At 46.2% G+C, this 14,338-nt stretch overlaps 1 protein-coding gene across 1 annotated transcript in view; it reads right to left on the minus strand.

Moving 5' to 3' along the window:
• The window catches only part of ppargc1b (peroxisome proliferator-activated receptor gamma, coactivator 1 beta), a 119,161-nt gene that overhangs the window by 34,856 nt on the left and 69,967 nt on the right, over positions 1–14,338 (minus strand). The window contains exon 2 of the mRNA XM_080773972.1: positions 2,522–2,710. Coding sequence (XP_080630098.1) covers positions 2,522–2,710 — 189 coding nt within the window. The remainder of the gene's footprint in view (positions 1–2,521; positions 2,711–14,338) is intronic.

The raw sequence follows: 14,338 nt of genomic DNA on the forward strand, positions 1-14,338 counted from the left end.
TCTGTCTGTCTGTCTGTCTGTCTGTCTGTCGCCTGCCTGCCCTGTCTGTCTGTCTGTCGCGTTCCGATGCGACGCGTTGTAAGCTTGTACGGTAGATGGGCTATTTTAAACATGCAACCAAGTAAGAGAGTAAAATGACTTATACTGGATCTCTTGTCCACTAGTCCCTTCCTAACTTGTTTTTATGTGTAACATTTAGTCTTAGTTTTAGTCATCATACATGTAGCTTAGTTTTCATTTAGATTTTGTCAGTGAAAAAAGGTAGTCGACGAACATTTTTCGCCATGGTGTTAGTCGACGAAATCAACACTGGTCTGTCTGCCGTGTCTGCTGTGTCTGTCTGTCCGCCTGTCTGTCTGTCCACCTGTCTGTCTGCTCATTAGTTCATTCCATTTGTATTCTGTTTCATTTATAACCGAAAGGCTGTTTGTCGGCCGAGCGTCTGCACCAGCGTGTTCGTCAGATCGATAATGGGAGATACCGAGAGAACACAATACGCTGGCGGCAAGTCAGAGGAGAAAGAGAACGAGAGAGAGAGAGACACAGAGAGAGAGAGAGAGAGAGAATATGGAATCAGAGCAGCAATTTCCAGTACTTTTGTTTATACTCCACTACATCTCAGGGGAAAATATTGCACTTTTACTCCACTACATTAGTTTGAAAACTTTAATTTGTAGTTACTTTGTAGATTTTGATTTAAAAAAAAACATGCATTTCCCACTTCAGCCCTAGACTGTGTATGCATTTCAGCCATTTGAAAATAGCAGATCTACAAGCTCACAGTGCGTCACATTTCAAAAGATGTCTAAACATCTGAAATGGAACATTCTGCACTTTCCTCTCTGCACACTCCAATCTGTGCACAATCAATGTATTGCTGCAAGCTTTCGCTATACTGACCTTCTGCAGGCACACACGTTTTGCACATAAAAGTACAGTAAGTACTTTTAAGTGCTTAAGTAATACATTTTGAATTATTTTACTTGTAACAGACTAGTTCTACATTGGCGTATCGATACCTTTACTGACGTAGTTTGTTCCACCACTGAAGTAGAGACGTCACATTACTGTGTTAAGTGTGTTGTGCATGGAAGCATCGGGGCCGCAATGTCTACTGGAGTTAGATTACACTCCCAGCGACCCTGGCGGTACCTAAACACTACCTCTGTGTCTTTGATTTGGTATTCTTATAGATTCTGGTTTTGCCCGGTTCAACGGGAGCAGGGGAATTCACCCTGCTGCGTCGGAACGATACGTAGTTCGATCCGATCGATGAGCCCGAGCCAAACTAAAAGGGTATTCCTTGAAATTACCCGATAACAACAACACGCAATAATGGAGCCTGAGGGCGATTCTGTCTGTAGATGTAATGTTGATATGGCTCTGACCTCTGCTTAATGGTGTTTACTCAGGCTGAAGGTGATTTCAGATGCCCCCAGTAAGGTTTTATCTTTTAGTTGTTGTTTTGCTGGAGAGCACTTTAGCCTTGTAGCGACATTACGCATGCACTGCAGCAGCATTATCAGGGTTGGCCCTGCATACGGTACGGTACGGCAGTGCATCTGGGGAGGCATTTAGTTATATTAGCTACTTTTCTGCAGCAAAAAAAAAGCTTGCCTTCAGGAGAAATTGCCATGGTCCTGTTGGATTTAACTGACCCTCATCAAACCCTGGATAGCCATACTGTATATGGAGAAGACTGGATCATCACCAAGATCTGCATATACAGTATGGAGCCGGCCAGCAACTCTCTACATCTGACTGCAAACACCTCTCAATATTTGGAGCTTCCCCACCCGTCCTTCCTCTTCGATGTCTCCCTTTTGACTGATAACCTGTCCATTCAAACTGTAGATGGGCCCGCCCCCAAAGTTATTAGTGCAGCGGCGACCGGCAGCCGGCGAAAACTAGAGTTCTCAACAGGCCCGAAAATTAAGAGCCGGCCATACCTGGGCTGGCCCGAGACCCCGCCTGGCCTTACTAATAGACCTTTAGCTAAGCCCCGCCCTCTCCCCATGGGTTGGACACTTTCCAGCCGGGCTCATTCATTCCAATGTTAATATCATGGACTTTACACATTAAATACTGGTTCAATTTTGGAAACAGACCTTCAAAATCTCTTCCAAATCCATCAACAAGGTCTGCCTTATGCACTGGAAAAATATGTGCGTGACATTTCTTTTTTAAAACAATGTTATATCATGTAGGAAAAATATTGGTGGAGAGGTTTGTAGTTACAAGCTCGTAGCACGGCACCGAGTGCCGCACTACGAGCTTGTAACTATTGTTGAAAAATCGCGAAAATGTTAAATCTTTGCTTCTGGGGGAGGGGGAACAAAATATTTTCAGATGGGGTCCGTGGCCACATAACAGATAATTCTGGGGATCCACTGACATACAAACATAGGTTTTTCAGACAACTGATTTAGAAGCAATTTTTTTTAGAATCGGCCTCAGGTCTAAATGGGTTGAAGAAATAAGAGTTTGAGAGAGGAGCCGGCCGGGCCCTCCTCCGTCTCACCTCGAAGAGTTCGTCTGCCGTGCTGTAGTGCAGCGTGGACGCGGGCGAGGCGTCGGAGGACTGGTCGTTGCACCAATGAAGCTCGCTGAGGCAGTTGACGCTGTCGAAGTCGCTGGCGTCCAGCTGGGAGAGGTCGATGTCCGGGAAGTCAGCGTCCAGCCGGTCTGAACACACCTCCTCCTCCCCATACTGGATGGAGGGAGAGAGAGAGAGAGAGAGAGAGAGAGAGAGAGGTTAGTCAAAGATCAGGACATTTTCCAGGGAGGTTGTTTTTTCGCTACACAAATGTACAAATGTACGTCAGTAACTTCGCAAGTGCAAACACAACTGACAGTTGTGGAAGCTGGACACATTCCCAATGTTCGTATTAGCTCCCATAGCTGTATATGTCTTGTTGGTTTGTCTACATTGCAGGCCCTACTTTCTTCTTCTGCTTGTTTACATTAACCATTCAAGCGCTATAATACATAAAAGTTTTGGAAATGTTTTGTTCAAAAATACCAAGCTTGCGGACCTTGTAGATCTGCTACATTTGACGCTTTTGTGTGACACTGTAGTATGATGAAGTAAAAAAAAAAAAAAGAGAAAAACACAAAAAGTTTGAATGTTGAGATGTTGAGCAACGATTTCCTAAGACGGTTCATTACAATAACAACGTTGGAACTGATCTGCTCATGTCAACACCGGTCTCTGACAGCCAGCCAGGGACGACTGAAGCCTGTTATGTTAGTGAGCTTCGTCAAAGGAAGCACATGCAAGCATGTTATGTTACATTACAGTCAGAAATTCCACACACGCCTCTTAGTCACTGACCGATGGCCGTGTTGCACGTGGCCAAGGCTAGAGCTGGTTGCTATAGCCTCCAAATCAAACTAAAAGTGTAGCAGTTTTCAAACGTGTTGCACGTGGCCAAGTCTTCTGTAGAAAAACATCCAAAAGAAAACTTTCCTAATTTGTGTGTCAGAGCGCTGCACAATGCGTTACAGTCAAAAGAGCGGGAAAACGTTGTTGTTGCTCGACGCACGTCAACATGGACAGGAAGTGTTGGGGATGTGAATCAATGAGGAGGGAAGTCCCCTTAGCTCTCTGGGGGAGAGATGAGACATGTCGGGGAAGGGATAAAGAAGCAGTAGAGACAGAACACATGTAAGAGATGAGAGGGAGAGGGAAAAATTAGACATTTATGGCAGGGAAGGAGACAGAGAGAGAGACAGAGAAATAGACAGAGACAGAGACAGAGACAGAGACAGAGACAGAGACAGAGACAGAGACAGAGACAGAGACAGAGAGACAGAGAAATGCAGGGAAAGAAGTGCAAGTGGGGCAGGCCAATCTATCTACTGAGGGTATTGGTGAGAAAAAATGTGGACTATAGCACTGCGTGCGTACGTACGTACGTACGTACGTACATGCATGCGTGCCTGACTGCCTGTGCATGTACACTGTACCACAGGATCAATGTCCTAATCTATGTATGTTTTATGAGCAAAACCAAGTGCCATTACAGTGCCGCGCGCACACACGCGCACACGCACACACACACACACACACACACACACACACACACACACACACACACACACACACACACACACACACACACACACACACCCAATCCACTCCCATTCCCCCCTCATCTAATTATGCCAGCCAACGGTGTCAGCTGGTTGCTTTAGCCTCCAAATCAAACTAAAAGTGTAGCCGTTTTCAAACGGAAGCGTCACCGTGATCGCTGCTGCTTGCATTCCGACCACCTTAAGACTGTTGTTACGCCCATGGTGTGTTGAATGCACCGTGCCATTATGACCTTGAGAAAACACCCTCGTTCGCTGTACATGCAGGCATGCTCTCTCTCTCTCCCCCTTTCTCCCTCTCTGACATCAATTAACAATGTTCTCTTAAACCCACAAGCACACGCACGCACGCACGCAGACATGCACGCAAATATCAGCTGGAGTCAACCCAAAAATTTCTTATCACTAGAACGCCACGTTCCATTTATTATCACAAGGCGGCTTTGATCCGAGACCTCACACAACCCCTACTACTGTGTGTGTGTGTGTGTGTGGCTTCCAATGCATTTCTATATAATTTATGACTTCACAAAGTGCACAACAGTAGCACAGTGTTCTAATGATCAAAGAAAATGATCTTCACACGCAGACCTCAGGCTACTGGATGAGGTGGGCCGTCATGACCCCAAAGATAGTCAGGAGGAGGAGAGGAGAGGAGAGGAGGTCGTCCTCCATCTCTCTCCTTCTCATTTACTGCATCCTCCTCTTCCTTCATCCCTACCTCTGGCTGCTGATGCAGGTGTGTGCGTGCGTGTGCGTGTGTGTCCGAGCATTTAGCAACCAGCTCACATCCTACTCACGTGTGCCTGACTCATGCTCCACACACACACACACACCTCTCTGATCTCCCCGTTCCTCCCCACCACTTCCGTCTCCCTCCACTTGGATTACCCTCCCACCCCACCCTCATTTCTCTCACCTCCATCAACCCCCCCCCCCCCCCACAGTCCCTCCATCTGTCTCTTCCTTGTGCAATATCCCAGGACGCCGTAATCGATTTCAACAAAGTCTTGCTGGCTTCTCTATTGCCGGGCAGGCTTTGTCTCCCCCCCACAACCACCTCCCCTCCCCTCAGCCCCCGCTACGTCCATCCATCTCTCTCTCTCTCTCTCTCTCTCTCTCTCTCTCTCTCTCTCTCTCTCTCTATCCCGCTCTCTTTCCCTCTTCACCCTTTCCTGTGTCTCTCCGTCTTCGCTGCATGGTCTCGCTCTCTTCATCTCTCTCTCTCTCTCTATCTCTCTCTCCCTCCCTCCCTCCCTCTCTCCCTCCCTCCCTGCGCAGACCGCTCCGTACATCAATCAATAAAAACGACCTTGGGCATGGGGAAGTTGAAGGTCACTCGCTAAGTGACTGACACATACGCAGCCGCGCACGTGCTTACACACCCCTCACACATATACGGTACTATATAAACACGCACATTACATGTGCCAGTCAGGGATGCACACAAGCACAAGTCTGCACGACGTGAAATAATTATCAGCATGTGCACAACACACACACACACACACACACACACACACACACACACACACACACACACACACACACACGGCTAACACTTTTGCTCTGTGTCATGTTTGTGACAAACGTGACCTATCCTATCAGACGTGCCGGTCACGCCCTTCTTGTTTCGGGGCGGCGTGCGTGAGCGTGGACAAGAGCAGGAGATCACATACTTGCAGGCAGAGACACACAGCCTTATACGTATGCCGCTGCCCTGCTCTGTGTCAACCTCTCTCTCTCCTCTCTGTCACACATGTATGCACCGCGCAGTGTGCATGCATACATGGGCAGGAATTCTGCATGCAATGCATCCATACGCCTGTACGAGCGGAGCATGCAGACACATGCGCACACGTCACACGTCGATATGGTGTCAAAGAGGCTTGGCGGCTGGATAGCGATATATATGTCATGTGATGTTTCGACAGAATGTCACACAAGCACGCACGCTGGTGCACGCAGTCGCACACACACACTCACACACAACAAACATAATGGTAGTTATGTGCAGTAGGAACACACTCATTTGGAGTCATTCGCCCGCATGCACCCACACAACAGCACACAGGCACACATTAAATGTGTGCCTGTGCATGCTGGGAATGTCTACACATTTTGTAGACATTCCGAGCATGTCCATCTCTCTCTCTCTCTCTCTCTCTCTCTGATACGCCAGGCATCAGCCCTGCACAGACACCCCGGCAGCAGAATGTCAATGTGAGGACAGCTAGGCAATCACGACGGAAGCGTATGGAAGCGTCTAAACTGCTGCTGAATCAGTCGTGAGAAGAATACGGGGACAATTAGAGCTCTGTTCACACAGAATAACTCTTCCTATACTTTCAGGCACCTTCCCTACTTCCTTCACAGGTGTCACCGATGGTACTAATTAAGGCTCTGTTCCATTTAGTCTACATTGGTTCTCAATTTTATTTATTAATTTCAAGGACCCCCATAACTCTCAAGAGTTAACACACCTGTACTGGGCCATTTGGAACCCACTCAAGGACACTTTGAGACCCACACTGGTGTAGCAGAGTGTTTCCAGTGGGCCAACACCTTGACTCTGTTTGACCAGAATGGAACAGAGCCATCATTAGTATCATCGGTAACACCTGCGAGGGAAGTAGGTATAAGTAGGGACGGAGCTCTATTATATAACCAATACCTGATAACAAGCTTATTGAGTACCCGGTATCAATAAGCTTTGGGCTTATGAAGCCTGTTATGGAACATAGCGGCCCATGACGTCATGTTTAAACAATCAAGACAAGAGGTGATCAAGAAATAAATGTAGTCATCCATGCTGGTTCAAACATGTCGGTCTAAAAGTGTATAGATAGTTGATACCTGCCAAACAGTCCTGCCTGGGGAAACTAAATTATGCTTTTAAAGTGACGGTACACATATTAACCAGTTAACAGTTTCTTTAATATTATTGTATTCCGTCGGTTAGAAAAGTACTGTATTTGACGGCCGTAGTAAAATATTCTGATTCTGTTCAGAATTTATTGTCTCCTGTCTTTCCACAAAATACTAGAAAAATATATGCTCGATAGTGGGCTCGATAAGAACCCGAACCCGGCTCGATAAACCTGATCAATAAGGTGCTCGTTACCAATAAAAATGAACAAGCTCCATCCCTAGGTATAAGGGAACCGGACATGTAGGAAGAGTTATTCTGTGTGCATAGAGCCTAGTGTCACGATTTGACTTCTTGAATTCACCCTCTCAAAAGGCAAAAGGCAAAACGCTGACACGGCCAATCTCTGATGGCCTTTTTAGAGTATATGCAGATGACCCCCCCCCCCCTCCCCCCCGAGCCCACTCTGGCCTTTACAGTGGAACTACGCCAAGTCATAAATAATAACAACACAACTAGAACAGCCAGGTTTGGCTACACAATGTGTTGATTAACACAATTAGACCTGAGGCCGATTCTACAAATGCCTTCTAAAACCTGACAGTTTTCTGAAAAACCCATGTTTCTATGTCAGTGGTTCTCAAACTATTTCATGTCAAGGACCCCCGACAATTATATGTAATTGGCTGCCGACCCCCACCTGAAAAGATGTCGTTCCAGGGAAAAATAACTGAAATTGAATGTCAAATAGTCTAGTCCGACCCCGTTTTTTAGGATATTTCCATTGGTCTTTTATTCAGGCCAGTAGGGTATTTACATTTTAGGCATTTAGCAGACGCTCTTCATGTAGAGCGACTTACAGCGAGTAGTGTAAAGTTGTAAACACATACATAGAATGCAGTGAGACAGTGTAGAGCCTCAGTAATCGAGGGTCAGAGAAAAAAACCAAGCACTTATTTAACCATGAATCAGAATCCTATGCCTTCTACAGCACGGCTCGCGAAGCACAACATATGGTTCATTAAACAGATGTGTGTGAAACTGACGGGGTTACCTCAGGCGGCAAAATGATAATTATTAAGTTCAAACCAGTTTAAAAGGATTTCAAATGGAGGGAAAACACACAACGCTACAATTAATAATGTACTGACGATGAGCCAGTGGGGACAGGAGGGGGGAGGTTACGGACAGATAACTCAGTGCGACTTCATTTTGTGGTTATGCTCAGCCTTGGTAACCACAGTGAAAGAAAGCGTTCAGGCAGAAAAAGGCCCCACGGACAATCACGCATTAAAACCTGGGTTATTTATAGGCATGCTAGCATGTGGGAAGCGCCAGCTCTGCTATAAAAACCAGCTGTGGCACGTGCAGACAGCCGCTATCTAGGCTGTACTATAGGTACGCTGCGCAGGCACGATACTATGGCGTGTAAATGAGTTGTTGTCCACGTGAATGGAGATCACCAGCTAATCAATACTATGGCCTGCATGATAATTATAGACAGGGGTGCAATAGGACACTGGTTCCCAAACTTTTTCATGTCAAGGACTCCCAAATTAGCCCGCGTTAGATCCCCATTAGAAAATATATGCCAAGAATAAGAGAAGATTTACGGCTCTAGCAGTGATTCTAAACCCATTTAATTTCAAGGGACCCCCAGTTTGACTTGCATTAGGCTACGGACCCCCATTTAATGGCATTTCTATCTCTGAGACCCCAATTTATATTGTAAAATCAATGTTAACTCTGAGAGTTTATGGATTACAGACCCATAAGGGCCCATTTGTATCATTTAGCTGGGGACCCCTAGAACTCCCATAAGGACCCCTAGGGGTCCCCGGACCCCACTTTGGGAACCACTGCAATGTGCAGTGGTTAAATGTGAGGCAGGGGAGGGACACGTACAACAGGCACATGGGACGATTATGTCACTGGCACTGCACAAGATCTTTAGCATTCACAAAGCGTTACCTCGCACAACATTATGGCATGTATAGTGTGACGCAAATTATAAATGGAAAGTGCGGTAGAAGGGGAGAGAGATGGAAATTGGAAATATACAGTTTTCGGGCCTGAAAATGGAAGCCAGTGCAGAACCGTCTTAAAGACCTGTATATTCTCTTTATAAAGCGACAATCCATAACCTTCAGCGTCCCGTACCCAGGATATGAACCCTGGATGAAAGGCACTGAAGTGGTCAAAGTTCAATGGTGACGTGTCATCTTCATAAATTATGGTCCCATCCCTAATGAACCCCAGGGTTCAAACTCATGGGTGATGCCCGTGCTATATCCTTGGACGTCATCCATTTAGACCTGTGTCCAGGGCTATAACCACTTTTAATCATTATTTTGAACTTTATCTGTTGAAAAATAGCAGCTCTACATGAGCTCTACAAGGCTTGAATATGAAAAGTAACAGCAGACTGGAACAGACTGAAACACACTTTGAGTGTGTGTGTGTGTGTGTGTGTGTGTGTGTGTGTGTGTGTGTGTGTGTGTGTGTGTACTCTGAGCACAGAGCATGAGACATTCTTTTTGATTTAACCCAGTTGTTTTGGAGAATTAACTCAGTGGTATTCCAGCGAGCGGCCTGCCCTTGCTGTAGATTAACTTCGTTATGTAAGGTCAGTCACAAGACCGCTCATGTGCCGCGCAGTCCCACTCCCAGCTAGTGTTTCGTCGCTGCGCCGATATGCAGTGCCCCCCCCCCACACACACACACACTAAGGTGTGCAAAGACAAGTGCATGCACAGAAAAACTCACACGAATCTCTCACACACACACACACACACACACACACACACACACACACGCACACACACACACACACACACACACACACGCGGCTCCAAGACCATACAAGGTCAACCCCTCTCCCCCTCAGCCAGAGCAGAGCAGAGCACAAAGGGGGTTGGGACCTGGCCCAGTGTTTGTGTCATGCAGAATAGAGAACAGAGACATTTTGCACAGTTCAATCCGCGGCGTTGATATTACGGGTACAAATGCAACCAAAACAAACCACCGGGGTCCATTTGGTTACATTTTCTTTCTTTTTTTTAATATATATTATATATATAATATTTTTTATCCCACGATTTTGCAACCATTTTTTTTCACCCAGTGTCAATCATCGAAATGTAATCCTGGCTACACTTCCTCTGCCAACCTGGGGGGGCAGCGGACTGACCTCATGCTTCCTTCCATGCATGAGGAGTCATGCATAGAAAGAACACGTTATTATTTTTATACCCTCTCTTAGAGTTACAAAAATAACATGGGACACTTTCACAGTGAACATGTCAGAGGGGCTGTGTTACCGTACACTTCTAAACAACTTCGAAAGCACGCTCATCTTCTGACGACAAACAAAATATTAGTGCAGTCGTCGTAAAAGCTTCGGACGTTTTTAAAAGCCGAAGAGGAACGAAGGGGGGGGGGGGGGGTGACAACGGCGGGTCACATAAAGGACACGTGACACACACAGAGTGTGATTCATGGTGATGAGAGCTAGAGGAGCACAGAGCCATAATCGCCCCGGCAAGTGTCATGATAAAAGATGGGAGAAGCGACTCAGCATGGGGGCTGTATGTTAAAGTCTCCCTCTGTCACACTGACATTCTCCTGGAAGTTCACCTAACCTTGACCCGGGGGTGACGGCTTTTGAAGAAAACGAAAAAGTCAGACGGGATATTAAAAGTTATACTGCCTTCGTTCTTTTTGACACATGCCACTGGCACTGGAGAAGTGTAAATCAGGGGGGAATGAGAGAAAGACAGAGAGACACAGAGAACAAGAGAGGACGGGGAAGGGATAGATGTTTGATGTTCATCCCAACAGACAACAGAACTGTCCCGTATAAGAGAGAGAGAGAGAGAGAGAGAGAGAGAGAGAGAGAGAGAGAGAGAGAGAGAGAGAGAGAGAGAGAGAGAGAGAGAAAGATAGAGATAGATAGATGGAGATAGTTGGATAGACTCCCTCCTTTGGCTAAAAATGAAAGAAAAGAAGTGGAGACATGATGGAGCGCACCTGCAACAAATCTAACAATCTGGGCTTTGATAAGAACAGTCAGAAAACACGCTTTCATCCGCTATGCATGCTGCAAAATACACACTGTCCCTTTAGACCTGAGGCCGATTCTAAAAAGAAAATCTGAAAAACGTATCCGTGGTGCACTGGTGCTCAAACGTTTTCATGTCAAGGACCCCCACCAAGTATATGTAATTGGCTGCCGACCCCCATCTCAAAATATGTTGTACCAGGGACGGATCCCCCAGAAGCAATGATCAATGTGACTTAAAAACATTTGCTGAGATAGAATATATATAGAGGGTATGCTCATGCATAAATTGCAAATCAAGTGGCAAAGTGAGTTTAAATTTGTTTAACGTCGTTTGATGCAATCAAATACAACTTTTCTGCTTAGATGAATGGGCTGTGAAGGCCAGAAAGTAGTTTTTTGCCACTCAGTAGGCGTTTGTGCATAACTTCCGGGTTTGATGATAATGTCACGCGCATACCCTCTATTCAAAGATTTTCACGAATTTTCAAAAATAGAAGATCTACAAGCTTGTGTGTGTGTGTGTGTGTGTGTGTGTGTGTGTGTGTGTGTGTGTCTGTCTCCAACACTATCTGTCCCATGTTATATATAGGCCTTATCCTGGGCCCCATGACTGCACTGCGCTGGGCTCAGTGTGTGTGTGTGTGTGTGTGTGTGTGTGTGTGTGTGTGTGTGTGTGTGTGGTCATTTTACTGTACAGGGGTCACGGGCAGGTCATATCTCAGACTTGGCACTGCCTCCTGAAAAATGTCGCTACCACATGACAGCCAAAATTAATAATGTGACAGACCGACTGGCTGTCGCATGCACACGCACGCACACACACACGCACGCACATATGCACGCACACACAAACACACATCCCTATTGAATAAAGGAAAGACTAAATTGGCAAAACTAGCGTTTCTCTTTTCATGCCTCAGTACTGTGTGTGTGTGTGTGTGTGTGTGTGTGTGTGTGTGTGTGTGTGTGTGTGTGTGTGTGTGTGTGTGTGTGTGTGCGTGCGTGTGTGTGTGTGTGCGAGCGTGAGGGAGGGATATAAAAGTACAGAGGGAGCTATAAAGAGAAAGAGAGAGAGACAGAGAGAGAGAGAGAGAGAGAGAGAGAGATATTCAGGGCCTGAAAGAGAGAACACAATTATTAGATTAGGTGAGCCCTTAAAGGGACATTTCACGTAGTTCTTTAACTTAATTTGGGGAATGTCCATTAACGGCAACTAGAAATGACTAACAGATGATCTGCAATTCAGTCAGTCAGTGACAGTGTGCGTGCGTGCGTGTGCATGTGTGTGTGTGTGTGTGTGTGTGTGTGTGTGCGTGTGTGTGTGTGTGTGTAGGTAGTCTAGTATTTAGTTCAAATGAGGCCAGTTAAAGAAGGAAGTGGGCCACAGTGGTGAGCGAACAGCACAATGGTGCAAAAGAACTCTGTGTTCTCACATCACGACTGCACCCCCGGGCCAGCACGCTCCAGGGAAACGCTCCTAATTCACACACTCTGTAGGACTTTAAAATAAAAATTGTATCAAAATTAAAACCATAGTCACGTTGTTGTTATACTTCGTGAAAGACAGTCGCTCATCAAAGTGACCAAACTTTATTATGATCTAGCGGGGGCAACAGCTCCACCAGAGAGCTCCAGACTTCCCTCTCCAGAGCAACATTAGTGACTTCCTCCTGGGGGATCCCGAGACGTTCCAAGGCCAGTGAGTCGATGTGTTTCCTCCAACTGCGCCTTGGTCTGCCCCGGGGGTCTCCTCCCAGTGGGACGTGCCTCGAGGACCTCCCTATATAGGGAGACGACCGAGAGGCATCCTGACCAGATGCCCGAACCACCTAAGCTGGCTCCTTTCCAGGCGAAGAAGCAGCGGCTCTACTCCGAGTCTCTCTCGTGTGACTGAACTTCTCACCCTATCTCTAAGGGAGATGCCAGCCACCGGTCGGCGAAAACTCATTTCGGCCGCTTGTATTCATGACCTTATTCTTTCTAATTTCATATCATGACCTTCTATTTGCATATTGCAACTTTGTCCTACTTCAGTGGTTTTCAACCAGTGGTCTGGGGACAACCAGTGGCCCCACTAAATGATGGAGAGTTGGTAACCAAATGGACCCTTAAAGATCTTGATTTTACGCTTTTTATTTTGCGCTTTTTACGCTCTCAAGAGTTACATTATTGTTAAACATCTGCATTACATCTACACAATTAGAGCATGAAGAATAATTGTTATTTTGATCAACGTTTGCCAACAGCATGGAAGTGCGGACAAAATCTTCCCCAAGGACAACAAAATACATTGGGTCTGAGAGGCCAAATGTCATCAAATGGTGGTCCGTGGATCAAATGCCAAAACAATAATGGGCCTTATATGTGTGTGTGATATGAAAAAAGGTTGAAAACCACCGTCATACGGGAGTGTCGCACAAAAGTAGTGAAAAGACCCTAAGCCGTTGGAAATACTATAGGTTTCCACCCGACGGCAAAACAATGTGTGCAAAAAAACTAAAGCAGACGTCATTTTGGAGACGAAGCCGCTATCGTCCCACCTTCACCAGCACCAGAACACACCTGGAGACGAAGCCGCTATCGTCCCACCTTCACCAGCACCAGAACACACCTGGAGACGAAGCCGCTATCGTCCCACCTTCACCAGCACCAGAACACACCGTGATCTGACCCACCGCGTCCGCGTCTCCTGCCGTTCTATCTGCGTCATGTGGAGCAGATGACGTTATGCTAAATACAAACAAACTCAACTCAACAAAACTTTTACCCCAGAGATGAATAAAGAACAACTCTGGCTCCTTCCAGGCTGTAATGCAGAGATAATAACAACGCAGGCCTGCTATGAAGTCACGCAGGGTGAAAACGGCCGCTTCGCACATCTTACTTAGAGGGGAAAAGAGAACAATATATATTTCCCCCCCAGTCAACAGTTCTTAAGAAAGAAATGTAAGTCTGCAGAATGTCATCCTAAAGAAGCTACACCTACAGATAAGAGGCAGATTAAAGGCAGTTAAACCTCCAGTAGCCCCTCTCAACCCGACACACCCTGTGCCGGTAGCCCGGTACAGTACGGCTTACTGTAATGCGTCAATGTGCATGTTCTTTGAATTCTAGGCCTCGTGTATCTGTGAGAGTCCTCCAGGGGCCCCCATGCAGCCGGCCAGGGGCCACTGGAATCTTCTCCCTAAAGTTTCAGCCTATAATGTCGCTTCTGGGTTACAATTAATTATACTTAATGATTCAGGAGTTTAACAACTTAAGCCCTTGTTTCATACGTTGTCACATACTTCGCTATTTAAAAAAATATAATT

Source organism: Protomyctophum bolini (genome assembly GCF_963924005.1).
Source record: "Protomyctophum bolini genome assembly, chromosome: 10".
Taxonomy (NCBI): domain Eukaryota; kingdom Metazoa; phylum Chordata; class Actinopteri; order Myctophiformes; family Myctophidae; genus Protomyctophum; species Protomyctophum bolini.